The following is a 15,186-nucleotide window of genomic DNA, read 5'->3' on the forward strand; positions in this document are numbered from 1 at the left end:
CAACTTTTCTATTTGAGAATTTGTGATTTGCCATGTCATGAACCCCACCGATATACATATAGAGGGGTTAGCATTGGGTCAAAGATAACGCACATGACAAATTAAGCAAAATATACACTTCTAAAGAACTTGGCCCAACAGTTATTTACATGGTAAGAACTTCAAATGGAAGCCTTACTGCCTAGTGCCTACGGTTGAAATATTCAAAGTTGTCTTGGTTATTGATCACAAGTTGTCACAGGCACCCTGAAGCAGGCAGTCCTGTACTCATGTCACACCGTAAAAAGGTCCTCCTGGAGTTTAAAACCTATATTCCAAATGCATATCCAAACACAATCTGAGCGATTGTATGCAACACCACTAATCCCCCACCACAGTCATCTTATTTTCCCCTTCTTTTGGTTATAAAGTCAGAATCAGAAGTTAACGTCTAAAGTAAATCTTCCCTTGTGCATCATCCTTGATAATATTGCGAAGGCCATCAGGAAAGTCAACAGGCCACAAGACAAGATCACTTTCCCTAAGAACCATTTTTGAAAGATGATCAGCTGCTCTATTAGTTTCTCGCCATGAATGAGTAACCTGATAGTTCTCAAACTTAGTTAGAAGTTTCCAGATTTGCTTCAAACAGCGACTGCTCTTTGTACTATACGGTTGCTGTCGATTAATGGTTTTGACAACGCTCATTGAATCAGATTCAACCCATATTACTTTAATACCCAAACCTGAAGCAAGAACAAGACCCCTCCATATAGCCCATAGTTCAACCAAGAAAGTATCATCTTGAGGAGCTTTAGAGACAAAAGCACATAATGGATCACCCTTGTAATCACGAAACAAACCAGCAAAACCCGAATTTTCTGGATCTACAGAGCCATCAGTATTTAATTTTATGCATCCTTTCTCTGGCTTCTTCCATTTACACCATCTAATTGATCTGGTGACGGGACTTAGAAGGCCACTCCATCTCTCAATGTTCAGGTTTCTAAGAAAAACAACTCTCTCATCTTTCTTTGGCACTGAAGATAACTTACAAGTGTCCCTCAATGGCAGTTCATGTACTCTGAGTTCATCTTCCTTGGTCTTGTGCTTCTTCCCTCGGAGGTGTTCCTTTAAACAATTTTCACTTGAAGTACTTATCAGACAAAGTACACAGCTCCATTCCTTTTGAACCCTCTTTGGATGGGTTGACCAAGTACAATTCACCTCTGTATTGTCAGAACTGAGATCAAAATTTCCCTGGCACAGAGGAATGTGAATAGGAAAAGGAATTACATAAAAACTGATGACAACCAAATTTAATAAAAAATAAAGCAGACCTGCACTTACAAAGAAACTATTAAAACTCCTATGAATTAAAGAAGGAAGTCGATAGTGGGAAAAGAAATCTTAGCATCCTTCTACCTTTTCAGTAATTGTGAGCACGTTTTTATATATACCTTCCCTGGTTCACTTTACTGTGTTTTTAATCTACTGGTAACTTTCTTCGCTGATTATATTATTCTAAAATCATCAATGTGTAAAACCTACCTGGCTAGTGATAAGTTTTTCCTTCTTGAAACTGTTTGTATCAGCATCATCAACAATGCCATTCTGTGCTTCCAATACAATGCCATTCTTTGGAAAGAACAGGATATTCCATATTTTCTCTATAAAATACGGTCTAATCCAATGCTTGAAGACATAAGAAGCGCCATCAAAGTAGGGTGTGACCAGTAATATGGTAGCAACACCCTTGGCATAGGGCCAGAAAGGAAACCTGCCATGATAAAGACAAAAACAAGCACAAAATTCACTGAGAAAATCCTAGTGAACACTGAGATTGGCATATGCGAACAGGCACACTAGAGGCAGGTCTCAAATCTTATTCCATCAAATTATATAAAAAGAAAAAATTTCCACGTTGAACTACAAAAACAAGCGAAATCACAACAAGATTAAACAATATAAACTATCAATTACAACTCTAGAATCCCAGAATTACCACTTCAAAACCTTCCCAAGCGTCAGCTCCGCCATTGTAATCAGAGCAAACAGAACCCAGTATTTAAGACATTTCTGATTTTTGAAGGAAGAATTAGTCTCCACCGTCCGAATTGAAACACACCTACAATTTAAGTAGGAAACAAAATAAAATCACCAAAACAAACACAGAAGCTAAGTCCCACAGTTTAGAATTCAAAACCCACATTCAGTATATCACATTTTATTGGGAAAAGTCCAGCCGATATCTACTTACAATGGATAAATTAAAGTGAATGAAGGCCTGCAGATCAAGGAAAACTCAAAAGAGTAAACGTTAACGACATTGATAAGCTCAAAAGAGAGCTTCAATCAGAAGCAATAACAAGATACGGAAGGTTTAAAGATGATCGATTGACAAAGAAAAAACGGAGAAAATGAAAATTATAACTGCATACCAACGGAGAACAGTGAAGACATTTGCAGAGAGCTCGAGAAAAGCTTCCCAAAAACCCATCTCTTCAACTTCTCCTTCGGATGTTCTCTTTCCTTTTCACCATTTTAAAGATTACAGCCCATGAAATTTCCTTTGACTAACATTTTTGAAGTGGGTTTCCCGATTTACGACGAGTAGAGTTCGGGAAGACCGAGAATCGATTATGGTCAAATCAAATTATCAAACTACAGGCAATAGTATTTTGGTAAGAATTAAAAAAAAAAAAAAAAAAGTTCTCATGTTCGTTTCGTTGGTTAAGGGTATTTTGTTTCATTGAATGCTGGATAATTAGTTATCGCACGTGATTTAATGAATAATTAAAATCAACTTAGATATACATAAAAAATACAAAGTTGTTAAATAAAAAGAGGCTAGGACTGCAGCCTACAAATAGTAGAACAACTTTTGTCCAATATTAAATTTATTTTTTTATAAAAAAAAAAGTAATTAAGAATAAAAAAATTAAAATTATGGATATTTGAATATTAATATTAATTTTTTAAAATATTTAAATTAATTAAATTAAATTTTGAATTATAATTCATATTCTTGATATTCTCTGCAAATCAAAAGCTTTACCTATTGAACAGGGCAATTTCCTTAATACTTGAAGGCAAATATTGCTAATTGATATCTGGCTTAAGCTCATTGTTAGGATGGGTGATCCAAATGTTTTCACCAACTCTTACTTATAACACAAAGTCCTAATTATATAGATAGATGAAGAACAAAAGATGCACATGTAAAAAAAAGTAAAAAAAGAGTTGACTTAAGACAAAAATTTTCAACTTAAGATTGCACGGGTGTTAGGCTTAAGTCTCAACTCAAGACACATACATCATCCAATGTTTTGGATTGATCACCACAAGCATCAGAGTTGGCAAGACTATTACATAGCAAGAGTAAGAGCATTTGGTTTTGATGATAGAAGAGCCAAAAAAAGGCATTACCAACACTGTAAGCTAAAGCAAATGCAATACCCCATTTCAAACCTACACATAGACAAAAGAAGAAAACTAGATAGTCTTTTCAATGTTAATAGCTTAAAAATAATTACTAATAATAACAAAAAATAGCTTGTATTGACTAACCATCTATAAATACGAAACGTCGCACAGATATTGGCCAAGGAGAAAAGTTGAACGAACATCAAACACTTTAGAAACAATATTTCAAACAAAATTCACCTCAAATACCTAAAAAAATTTAAATGAAATATTATAATTTTCCAATACAAAAAACTAATGGATCATAGAAAAATACAATCAATAACTAAAAGTAGATGATGATCGGTTGCCCGTATCAAGATAATACCAAACATAAACAGTCCATAATTTAAACATATAATTAAGATATTCTAGCCGGTGTTCAAGACTTGGCTATAGTTTAGGTAGCACCTTTGTAAAGAAGGCTGTGATTGTTATGAAAGGAGAATATTTGTGGGGAAAGATCTGTACTAGGGTTAAGGGTACTTTTAGAGGTTGAATGGTTTGGATTTTCTGGAGTTCTTGGATTGACATGTAATCAAGACAATGATCATCATCTAAATAGTTATCGTGTCTGAGTCTAAACTATTATCATCATATTGCTTGATAATAAATAATGATCTCTCAATTTGTTCATTATTAAGGGAGAAAACTAATTCAAGATCATTATTTGAAAGATCAATGCCAAAGATATTAGCAATATCCTGTATCATCTTTATAGATTTTTTATTTGACTTTAGGTAGTTTTTTGCAAAGTGTCCTAGTTTGCCATAAATAAAATATTTATTTCCTTTTTTCTTTGGGTCTCTTTTTTTTTTTTTTTGCTAAACTTAAATTTTCGAAATCTTTTGGGCTTTTTTTTTAGCAATGAAAAATTTCTTATGTCCGAAAAAGTTTTTAAAAGGTTTAATCTTTTTGAAGTGTTTCTTTTTTTTTTTATTGTAAACACATAAGAAATTTTTGGAATAACATTTGATCTGTAGTCTTATGAAGGAGTAAAAACATAGTTTATCCATCTTTTTGGAGTTGTTCACCAAATTTGCAATTTATTTGTGTTCTTTGCAAATCTGATCAAATGCTCTTATCATTATCTTATAGATATTACCAAGATTCATTGTTCTCAAGTCAAGCAATATGATGATGCTAGCTAAGACTTAGACATAGATGACTACTCAAATGATGATCATTGTCTTGATTACATGTCATCCAAGAACTTTAGAAAATCTAAACTATTCAACCTTCAAAAGTACCCTTAACCCTAGTATAGATATTTTCTACAAACATTTTCCTCCCATAACAGATATAGCATTCTTTGACATAGATGCTACCCAAACCATAGCCAATTTAATTTTCTTAATCAAAACCCTTTGGAAAAAATAAAAACCCTTCTTCAAGATAACTTATGAGAATATATTCTCTACAGACTTTATCAATAACCCTTTTACCCTTCAAATATTTTCAGGTTATCAATAATCTAAAGAATTTTAAGATCTCCACTTTCATAAAAAGACCTAATTATTGGTTTTAATGTTATTACCAGTATACTAGATTTAAGACTCAGTGAAAAATGTATAAAGTTTGAAAGTTATTTTCAGCCTTGAAAAGGCCTTTTAAACCTCTTTACAACAAATTTGTTCCAATAATTCAATCAAAAGTTCACCAAATTTCATGTGGAAACAGTCATTCAGAATTTCTCTAGAAATGTAAAAACCCACTTTGGCAAAACCTTGAATTCTTCATTTCTTTTCTATTTAAGAAAGATGAGAATGCCAATCCCATAAAAGCTAGTTATTCCAGAATGAACTTAGATAATTTAATGCTAGAAATTGAAGAATGTTCATAGCTCCAAGGTTAAAGATTAATTGAACCAACCTCTTTTTCATAGCTGTGTGAAGCATTTTATGTTAACAAAAGATCAGAATATAATTAGAATTTTATATAAAGTTGGGTTTTGAAACCAAGTAGATGAGGATCGATTGCCCGTATCAAGGTAATAGCAAATATAAGCAACATATAGTTCAAACATAGAACCAACGTATTCTAGCCAGTGTTTAAGACTTAATGTCCTCCCAGCATATTGTTGAATTGATGGCCTGACTTTTATGAAGACATACCTTTCATTATTGTAGCCTACTTCAATATTCTTTGGTGCATTAACTTTTCTTTGTTTAAGTGAATCAATGGTCTATTTGATAATTTTACAACACTTTTCGATGTAAAGGATCTACAATACTATGACAAATACAGAATGTACTAACTTATATAATTGTAAACTATGATATAAAAAACTCTTTCTGATTATAATCCCAACAATTGAATAAAGAGTAAAGAATCACCTAAAGAGAGGAGTGGTTTTAAAAGAACATATTTATATTAGAGGAGATTTTCTTACAAATAACTTTTTGAGGAAGTTAGACTCTGATCCTTGTCGTAATAGTTTTGTGTCCATCTGACGAATTTAAAAATAAAATAAAAAAAAAATGGAGTCACCACCAATCTTTTTTGGCTAGATGTAATTGGCCACCTATTAAAACATATCCTTTTAATTAAATTTTAAAATTTATTAAAAGGATAATTTTAGGGTTTATGTAATAGTTTGGGTTCGGAGTCAGTTACGTGTGGGGAATGATTAATACCCCTATAATGCCTGTTTAAAACGGTACTAATTAACTATGTGTTATTCATTGATTTTAATATAAATAGTCTTATTTTTGGTGTTTGAAAAATAATTTTCTTGATTTTTTCATTTATTGGGAATTGGTTTTTATATTCAAATATTATTCGAGAAAAATAAATTAGAACCTTTTTATCAAAATAATTCTTAAAATGTTCCAGTACGTTGGTAACATTAGAAGAACTTTTTTTCACATAGAGATTTATTAGGCATCGCTTCTCAGAATACCTTAGAATCCTATTGTCGGATGTTCAAATTTACTTTTCATAAAAATTATGTCATGCATGCAATACAAATGTTAACATATTGATGCACACATTTTATTTTACTCTTTAAAAATTTTTATTAATTGTTTTATTAATCTTTTCATTTAAAACATTGAAGAAAATGAAAATTTTATTATATTGAAGATTTTTTATAAATATTTCAATACACTGGTAATATTTAAAAAAATCTTCTCACCTAGGAATTTCTTAAAGCATCTTTACTCAGAATACTTTTAGAATCCCATCATCGGATAAAATTTTCTTTTTTCTCATTTTTATTACTTATTCTTAATTAATTAATTAATTATTTTATTAAAGAAAAGAAAATTTTTTATTGTATTAAAAACTTTTTATAAATACTCAAATACACTGGTAATATTTAAAAAAAAATTTTTCACTTAGAGATTTCGTAGGTATCACTATTCGGTGTACCTTTGAATCTCATCGTCGTATAAAAATGTCATTTTCTTACATTTTTTATTAATTTATACTATTTTTATTTAATTATACTTATCAAAAGCTTTTATTATAAATTTTATTATTTATTTTTATTAATAATTATTATAAAACAATAAAAATTTATTTTGTTAAATTTAAACATTTTTATATGCATAAATATTATAAAAATAATATATAAAAAATGTATTAAAACAAATTCAAAAAAAAAAATTTTACCTGAATCGAAACGATCAATGGTTCGGTGAACACAGGTCCGATCGATTCGACAGCTAGGTCCAATCTGGTTGGTTCGACGGTTTGGGATCTGTTCGACTCGATTTGGGTTGGTTCAGATGTACCAGTTAAAAGTTGAGGGAAAATGGATTGTCGGGCCAATTGTGAGGACCCCGGGTAAGGTCGATTGGTTGACGCGCGGATCTTAGGTGCTTAAAACAGCATCGTTTTGGGCCTTTATTGAAACAACGTCGTTTTGGCTTTGACAGTTTTTATAAAGGTAAAAAAAAAAATTTTAGCTCATTTTTCTTCTCTCTTAAAAAAAAACTCTCTCATTCTTTCTTTTTTCGGTCGATTAGGGCCGGTGGCAGTCGATCGTGATGGCCACCGTGGTCCTTACCAGCGACGAGCTTCAACCATCGTCACCAATGTTAAAAATTTTAAAATTCTTCAAAAAACTCATTGCGACCTCTTAAGTTCAAATCTGAGCTCAGTTTTACGAAAAAGGGCTCCAAATTACGCAGATCTGGCCTGAAATATTTGACTAAAATTTTATTTTTTTTTATATTTTGACCTTTTTTTTACTGACTTTGCTTTTTTTTTTTTTACAGGTGATCTTGGTGCTGGGTTTCCCATTTCAGGGGGCTGAGTTAATTTTTTTTTCGCAGAAAGCTTTTTTTTTAATCTGGCAATGTTTTTTTTATCTATTTTTTGTTGTTTTTTTTTTTTACAGAGTTTTTGAGCTTTTTCCCCCTTATTTTCTTTTCGTAAGTGTTTTTGGAACTCTATTTATAGACTAAAAAGAGGACCAAAATCTCAATTTTTTAAGATTTTGATCGCCTATGATTAAGGTGACCACCGACTATCAGAACAGTTGTTGGTGACTGTCAAGAGACTGTCGGTGGCTGTTATACGACTGACAGAAAAGTTATCAAAAAGAAAAAAAAAGAAGAAAAAGAAAAAAAATATAAATTTGTCTTCAGCTGCCCTCTTTGCCTATTTCAATAATCAAGAATAAGGCAAAAATAAACAGATAACCATTTTATCTGGAAAGAAAAAAAAGTTAGTCTAATCAAAGACTCAAATTTTGATTTTTTTTTGAAAATTTAAAAGGGCTCATCTCAATAGAGGTTTGACAACTTTAAAATTTTATCTTAGAAAAATGCTTATTTCAGCAGAGGCTCAATAACTTTAAAAATTTATCTTGAAAAAGTATCTCTAAGTAGAGGCTTCACAACTTTCAAAATTCTTAAAAATGTTCATCTCAGTAGAGGCTCAACGACTTTAAAATTCTTGAAAATGCTCCTCTTAATAGATGCTCAATAATTTTAAAAAAAAGTTTCTTTCAACGGAGGCTCAACAATTTTAAAAATCTCATCTTAGCAGAGGCTTAACAACTTTAAAAATCATCTTGAAAAAGCTCATCTAAGTAGAGGCTCAACAACTTTAAAAATCTCATCTTGAAAAAGCTTCTCTCAGTAGAGGCTCAACAACTTTAAAAATTTTTGAAAATGCTCCTCTCAGCAGAGGCTCAACAACTTTAAAAATTCGTCTTGAAAAAACTCCTCTAAACAGAGGCTCTACAACTTTAAAAATTCTTGAAAATGCTCCTCTCAGCAGAAGCTCAACAATTTAAAAATTTATCTTGAAAAAGGCTCCTCTAGGCAGAGACTCCACAACTTTAAAAATTTTTAAAAATACTCATCTCAATAGAGGCTCAATAACTTTAAAATTTCATCTTTTCTTGAAACTAATTTTTCATCTTTAAACAAGTAAATTTCTCTCTTTTGACATCTCTTGTTAGATCCAAATATCAAAATCTTATTTTTTTTATTAGAAAATAAAAATTTTCTGTCTTTATTATAACTGCTCATGGATGCATGTACTAAGTGCTCTACATGTAATGTATGTAAAACAATCAAAATTATCCATTGTAGTAAAAAGGTTTTCGAAATCTCTCACTTTTTGTTTCTTTTATCAGAATTTTCAACAATTGCCATATGACCAATCTGTTCTTAACATCTGACTATTGTATTCTTTTTTAACAATACTTTTCTTCTTCAAAAGTTTACAACATCAATGTCTTGTCATGCTTTTTTCATTTTTTTTATTTACCTTTGTCATCTTCTAAAAAAGTAATGCAAAGATCTTTCGTGTTTGTTTTTTTTTTTCATCATTTTAAGTTCAAGACAAACAAAATGCAATCACACATTTCTCTCATTCATTTGTATAATGAACAAAAATATCAAATGAGGATAAAAGAAAAGATAGGCGTTATTTTCAAAAGAAAAATAACATATTTCATTAGACTGATAAAGTGTTTGAGTTGAAACAAAGGTGCCCAAATAATGGTCATAAGATAAGCATGAACAAAATATTCTCAGATTTTTTTTTTAAAACTAAATTAGATGACTTCTTTGATTTTTCAGAGTTTATCAAACTACACTTGCCCTAATATTGTAAGTATATCTAAGCTATCTTTTTAGGTTTTCAGCTTAGATGAGTCGTTATTTTTCATTTTTTGACTTTTTTTTAAGCAAAATATTTATTCACAGTATCTAAATTTATTAGAATAGGCAAATCAGCTCCATCCATTTCTACCAAAATTAATGCCCCATCAAAAAAGACCTTTTTCACCACGTACGAACCCTCCCAATTTGGTGTCTATTTTTTTCGATTGTCATGTTGATTTGGAAGGATTCTTTTCAGCACTTAGTCTCTTTCTCTAAAGCTACAAGGATGAATTTTCTTATCATGTGCTTTCATAATCTTTTTTTGATATAATTGACCATGACAAAGTATTGACAATCTTTTCTCTTCAATGATGTTTAACTGCTCGTAGTGATTTCGAACCCATTTTGCTTCCTCTAACTCTACCTCCATCAGGACTTTCAATGAGGGGATTTTTACTTCGATCGGTAACATAGCTTCCATTCTATATACCAAAGAGAACGGGATGGCCTCAGTAGATGTTCAGACTGATGTTCTATAAGCATGCAAAGCAAAAGGTAACTTTTCGTGCCAATCTTTATAAGTATCAGTCATTTTCTCTAGGATTCTTTTGATATTCTTGTTCGCAGTCTCCACTGCCTCATTCATTTTCAGACAATACGGTGTAGAATTACGATGATAGATCTTGAACTGAATGCATACTTCATTCATCAGTTTGCTATTTAAATTTTTGGCATTATAAAAAATAATTATCTCTAAAAACCCATATCTGCATATTATCTTTTGTTTTAAGAATTTGCATACTACAGATCGGGTCACACTAGTAAAGCAATCAATCATTACAAAGATGAACCTATGTCCATTCAAAGCTTTTGGGGTGATTGAACTAATGACATCCATGCCCCGCATAGAGAATGGCCATAAAAGAGCCAAAACATGCAATGCTGATGGTGAAGCGTGAATCTTGTCAACATAAATTTGACACTTATGACAGCTCCTAGCATAATCGATACAGTCGCCCTTCATTATTAACCAATAATAGCCAGCTCTCATGATTTGTCTAGCCATCACATGACCATTTACATGTGCCCCACGGACTCCATCATGTGCTTATTCAATAATTTTTTTTGCTTCAGCTACATTTACATATCTTAAGAGTACTTGATCTCGACCCCTTTTGTAGAAGATAACTCTATCCAGGAAAAAACTCATAGCCAATCTTCTAATAGTCTTTTTATCATTTTTTATTACATGTTCTGGGTATTATTGGCTTTTAATGTATTGCATGATGTCATGATACCATGGCTTTCCATCAATTTCTTTTTTGACACCTGAACAATATGCTGGTTCATCCTTCACATTTAGCTTGATCGATTAGATTTCAGTATTTGTATCTATTATAATCATTACAGCTAGAGTAACCAATGCATCAGCAGTTTGGTTCTTCTCTCTAGGTAAATGCTCAAATTGAACTTCTTCAAATTGTTTAACTAACTCAAAAATGTAATTATGGTATCGTATCAACTTGAAATCTCTTGTTTCCTATTCTCTTTGTAACTGATAGATGACTAGAGTTGAATCTTCAAACACATCCAATACTTTGATTTTTTTTTCAATCATTTCTTGTAGATCCATAGCACAGGCCTTATATTCAGCCATATTATTTGTGCAATTGAAATTCAACCTAGCTGTGATGGGATAATAATGTTCATCAGGAGATATTAAAATTGTCCCAATACCATGACTCAAAGCATTAGCAGCTCTATCAAAATACATCTTCCAGGACTTTCTAACAGGTTTATTTTCTTCAATGACCATCACATCTTCATTAGAAAAATCTAGTTTCATTGGCTCATAATCTTCGATTGCACGATCGGTAAGAAACTCGGTTATTGCACTTTCTTTAATAGCCTTTTGAGTCACATAACAATATCATATTCTGAAAGCATAACTTGCCACCACGCTATTCTCCTTGTCAGTGAGGGCTTCTCGAAGATATACTTAATAGGTTCAAACTTTGTTATGAGCTAAGTGGTATGATAAAACGTGTATTGTCAAAGTTTTCGAGCTATCCAGGCCAATGCATAACACATCTTCTCTAATGGTGAATACTTAAACTCATAATCAATGAATTTTTTGTTGAAGTAGTAAATTATTCATTTTTTCTTGTCAATTTCATCTTTTTGCCCCAGTACATATCTCATTGAATTTTTATGTACTATTAAGTACAAAATCAAAGGTTTTCTCAAGATTGGTGGCACCATCACATGTGGATTTGACAAGTATTCTTTAATCTTATCAAAAATTTCTTGGCATTCGTCATTCCATTCTTCTGAATCATGTTTTCTAAGAAGCTTGAAAATAGGATTGCACTTGTAAGTGAGTTAAGAGATGAAACGAGCAATATAATTCAATCTTCTCATAAAGCCTCGCACCTCTTTCCAAGTACGAGAATGAGATAAATTCTGAATAGCCTGTATCTTATTTGGATCAACTTTGATTCCTCTTTTACTGATCACAAAGCCTAGTAATTTTCTTAATTTAGCACCAAATATACATTTGGTAGGATTCAATTTCAACTGAAATTCTCTCAACCTATCAAATAGCTTTTTAAGATTGACTACATGATCCTCTATTTCATGAGATTTTACGATCATATCATCCATATACACTTCTATTTCTTTATGCATTATGTCATGAAAGAGAGTCATCATTGCTCTTTGATAAGTGGCACCAACATTTTTTAACCCAAAAGGTATGACTTTATAATAGAATGTCCCCCACATAGTCATAAATATGATTTTCTCCATATCATCATGAGCCATCTTGATATGATTATAGCTTGAGAAGTCATCCATAAAAAAAAATGAAATGCCTAGTAGTATTATCCACTAGAGTATCGATATGAGATAGAGAAAAATTATCCTTAGGACTTACCATATTCAGATCTCGATAGTCGACACATATTCTCATTTTTTCATTTTTTTTTTAGAATTGATACTATGTTGGCTACCCATTTAGGATATTTTACCATATAAAAAAATCTTGCATCAAATTATTTTTACACTTTTTCTTTAATTTTCAGTAGCAACTCCAGCTTCATGTGCCTTAACTTTTGCTATACTAGCTTACATTCTGCTTTCAAAGGTAACTTGTACTCTACAACATTAGTGCTAAGTCCTGGTATATCTTAGTAAGACCACGCGAACATATCAATATATTCTCAGAGCAATTCTTTTAACTTATGTCTTTCAGCTAGTAAAAGAGATGTACCAACTTTGACCTCTTTTCTATTTTCATCATCCCTCAAATTCACTAATTTAGTAATTTTTTAGTGGGGTTCAATTGGCTTATCTTTATGTTCTATTAATTTTAACAAATCAGGAGACGGTGTGTAATTATCTGAATCTTCTTCATTATCAAGTTTGTTAACATGAATTAAGTTTTCAAAATCGAATCCAAGATTATTATCATGATTATCCTCATGTTCATTATTTGAGACCCTGCAAAGGGTAAAATAAAAAGAACATTGGCACAAAAAAAATGAGATGGCAAGAAAATGATTAAGGCAAAAAGGAATGAATAAAAGTGAAAGTGAATAAAAAAAATGTAGACATATTTTCTAAGCATTTTATTAAAATGACAAACATAAACACGTCATAAAAGATCTCCTAATGCTCGTAGAAAGTAATTAACGATTTAAAGTTCCACAGTACATTACTTTTTCAAAGTTTTAAAGACAACAGACAGCTCTATAACTTTTTAAGTATTCAGCTTAAAATTTGAAGGATAAGGGTACGCGAACAGCTTTCACTTTGACTATTCTTTTCTCCATCATCTACCATTTGAATGGTCAACTCTAAAAATTTTTTCATGAATCCTGCACTTAGGGTTTCAGGCAAATCTGGGTAAATATATCCCTTCAAATGAAAAAAATTATAGAGGTATAGAATGACTATAGGTTCTAACTCTGACTTATATCCTCTAAGATTAGCTATCCTCTTATCTTTTTTCTCATTCATCATTTTCATTCTGTTCCCTCTTGTTGGCTTATATCCTAAGCAAAATATGTCTCTCTTTTCATACACGATCGATGGCTTAATGATTTCTTGCAAATTCTTTTCAAGTCCAGCTTCAGGTCACCATTCCATATTGGTAAGTTGTTTGACAACGATTTCAGTTGTCGTAGGCAAGTGTCGTGAATACAATTTAGATCTTTCAGTCACATATGTTGTATTGGCAATTTCGAAAGATCTATAAAAGCATTCTAATGCTTTATCTGTTGATTTCACATAAAAAGTATTTATTGGTTGAGTTACTAATAAATTTTCTTCTTTTGTCACACATGTTAGCTTTCTTTCAACAATGAATTTGACTTTCTGATGTAATGAAGATGGAACAGCACCTGTCATATGGATCTATAACCTACCCAATAAGCAACTATATGAAGGAGAGATGTCCATAACTTAAAATTTCATGTTAAAAGTGCACGAGCCAATTTACAACAGCATTTCTATGTCTCTCAACACCTCTCTTCGGGTTCCATTAAAAGTTTTCACTATTATATGACTAGGCTTCATATAAGATCCATCAACAAAGAGTTTCGTCAGAGTAGTTACAGCCATAACATTGATGGATGAGCCATTATCAATCAAAACCTTAGCCATTATATGACTTTTACATTTGACAGTAATGTGGAGAGCCTTAGTACTTTCATGACCTTCGGGAGAAATTTTTTCATCACTAAAAGAAATATAGTTTGAAATTGTCAAATTGCTAACAAGTTGTTCCACATATTCAATAGAAGCATTGTAAGACATATATGCTTGATTTAGCACCTTTAGCAAAGCATCACGGTGTGACTCTGAGTTGAGCAATAATGATAATAGTGAAATCTTAGCTGACATCTTGTTCAGCTATTCACCATGCTATACTTACTATGTTTTATTAGCTTTAAGAATTCACAAGCTTCATGCTTAGAGACTGACTTTTGACATTCTTTTCTTGGGGCTGCAACATTATTACTTTGACTTTCTTTTTCTTTTCATTCTTTTACTTTTTCTTTTCTAACTTTTTTTATAGCCTTTGAGGTATAACACCTCTTACTTCGAGTCATGCCTCTTATGCTTTTTATGTTCACAGTATCTGGGTTAACTACGATATCGCAATCATACTTTCATGGCACTGTTTTATTATTTTGATATGAAAAAAGATAAAAAACTTTAATTATCACTATTGATCGAAAGACGAGCTTTTCTAGCTTCAGTGTCAACTTCTTATCATAATAAATAGTTACCGATCTATGCACAAACTTATTTTTTGAATCAATGGTAGATACTTCAACTTTCATCAACTCTTCTCTTTCTTAAAAAAACTCTATCTAACCTATATCTATCATTTTTTGTACTTTTTGATGAAATTGATCATAATTCTTGATAGAGTGTCCTAAAACACCTTTATGGTAGTTGCACTTCTTAATTGAATTGATCATTCTGAAATGATCTTGAAGCTCTATTGATTGTAACATATTCACTTTAACTAAGGCTTCAAACATCTTAGCCATCGAAGTTTTGACTTTTTTGATCTCTTTCTTCATATAGCTTGCTTGCCAATCAATTAAAGCATTTATTGATGGTCTAATATGGTTCGATAGAGGGTTTTCATTAACATTTAAAGTTT

General features: G+C 31.4%; 1 protein-coding gene across 3 annotated transcripts; it reads right to left on the bottom strand.

The window, feature by feature from the left end:
* Positions 1 to 101: 101 nt before the first annotated feature.
* Positions 102 to 2,714, bottom strand: LOC111283982 (uncharacterized). Of its 3 annotated transcripts, none has more exons than XM_022872729.2 (5): positions 2,421 to 2,714; positions 2,240 to 2,266; positions 1,985 to 2,107; positions 1,531 to 1,759; positions 102 to 1,239 (listed from the first exon to the last, which is right to left on the bottom strand). In XM_022872729.2, exons 1-5 carry the CDS (start codon positions 2,477 to 2,479, stop codon positions 424 to 426), a joined length of 1,254 nt encoding a protein of 417 aa, XP_022728464.1. In that variant the 5' UTR covers positions 2,480 to 2,714; the 3' UTR covers positions 102 to 423. The 3 variants fall into 3 exon arrangements, with proteins under 3 accessions (XP_022728464.1, XP_022728568.1, XP_022728530.1); XM_022872833.2 differs by having other exon boundaries at positions 2,190 to 2,266; positions 2,421 to 2,698; XM_022872795.2 differs by lacking the exon at positions 2,240 to 2,266 and having other exon boundaries at positions 2,421 to 2,628.
* Positions 2,715 to 15,186: the final 12,472 nt, after the last annotated feature.

The sequence above is a fragment of the Durio zibethinus genome, chromosome 3 (genome assembly GCF_047325235.1).
Source record: "Durio zibethinus cultivar Kanyao isolate XHJ-2024 chromosome 3, ASM4732523v1, whole genome shotgun sequence".
Lineage (NCBI taxonomy): Eukaryota > Viridiplantae > Streptophyta > Magnoliopsida > Malvales > Malvaceae > Durio > Durio zibethinus.

What these genes read in the sequence shown, in the direction of transcription:
- LOC111283982 (XM_022872729.2), bottom strand. Translation starts at nt 2,479, where the DNA reads ATGGGTTTTTGGGAAGCTTTTCTCGAGCTCTCTGCAAATGTCTTCACT. An exon ending in GTCTTCACTGTTCTCCGTTG is followed by an intron (nt 2,267 to 2,420) that starts GTATGCAGTTAT and finishes CTTGATCTGCAG; the next exon opens with GCCTTCATTCACTTTAATTT. An exon ending in CTTGGGAAGGTTTTGAAGTG is followed by an intron (nt 1,760 to 1,984) that starts GTAATTCTGGGA and finishes TTATCATGGCAG; the next exon opens with GTTTCCTTTCTGGCCCTATG.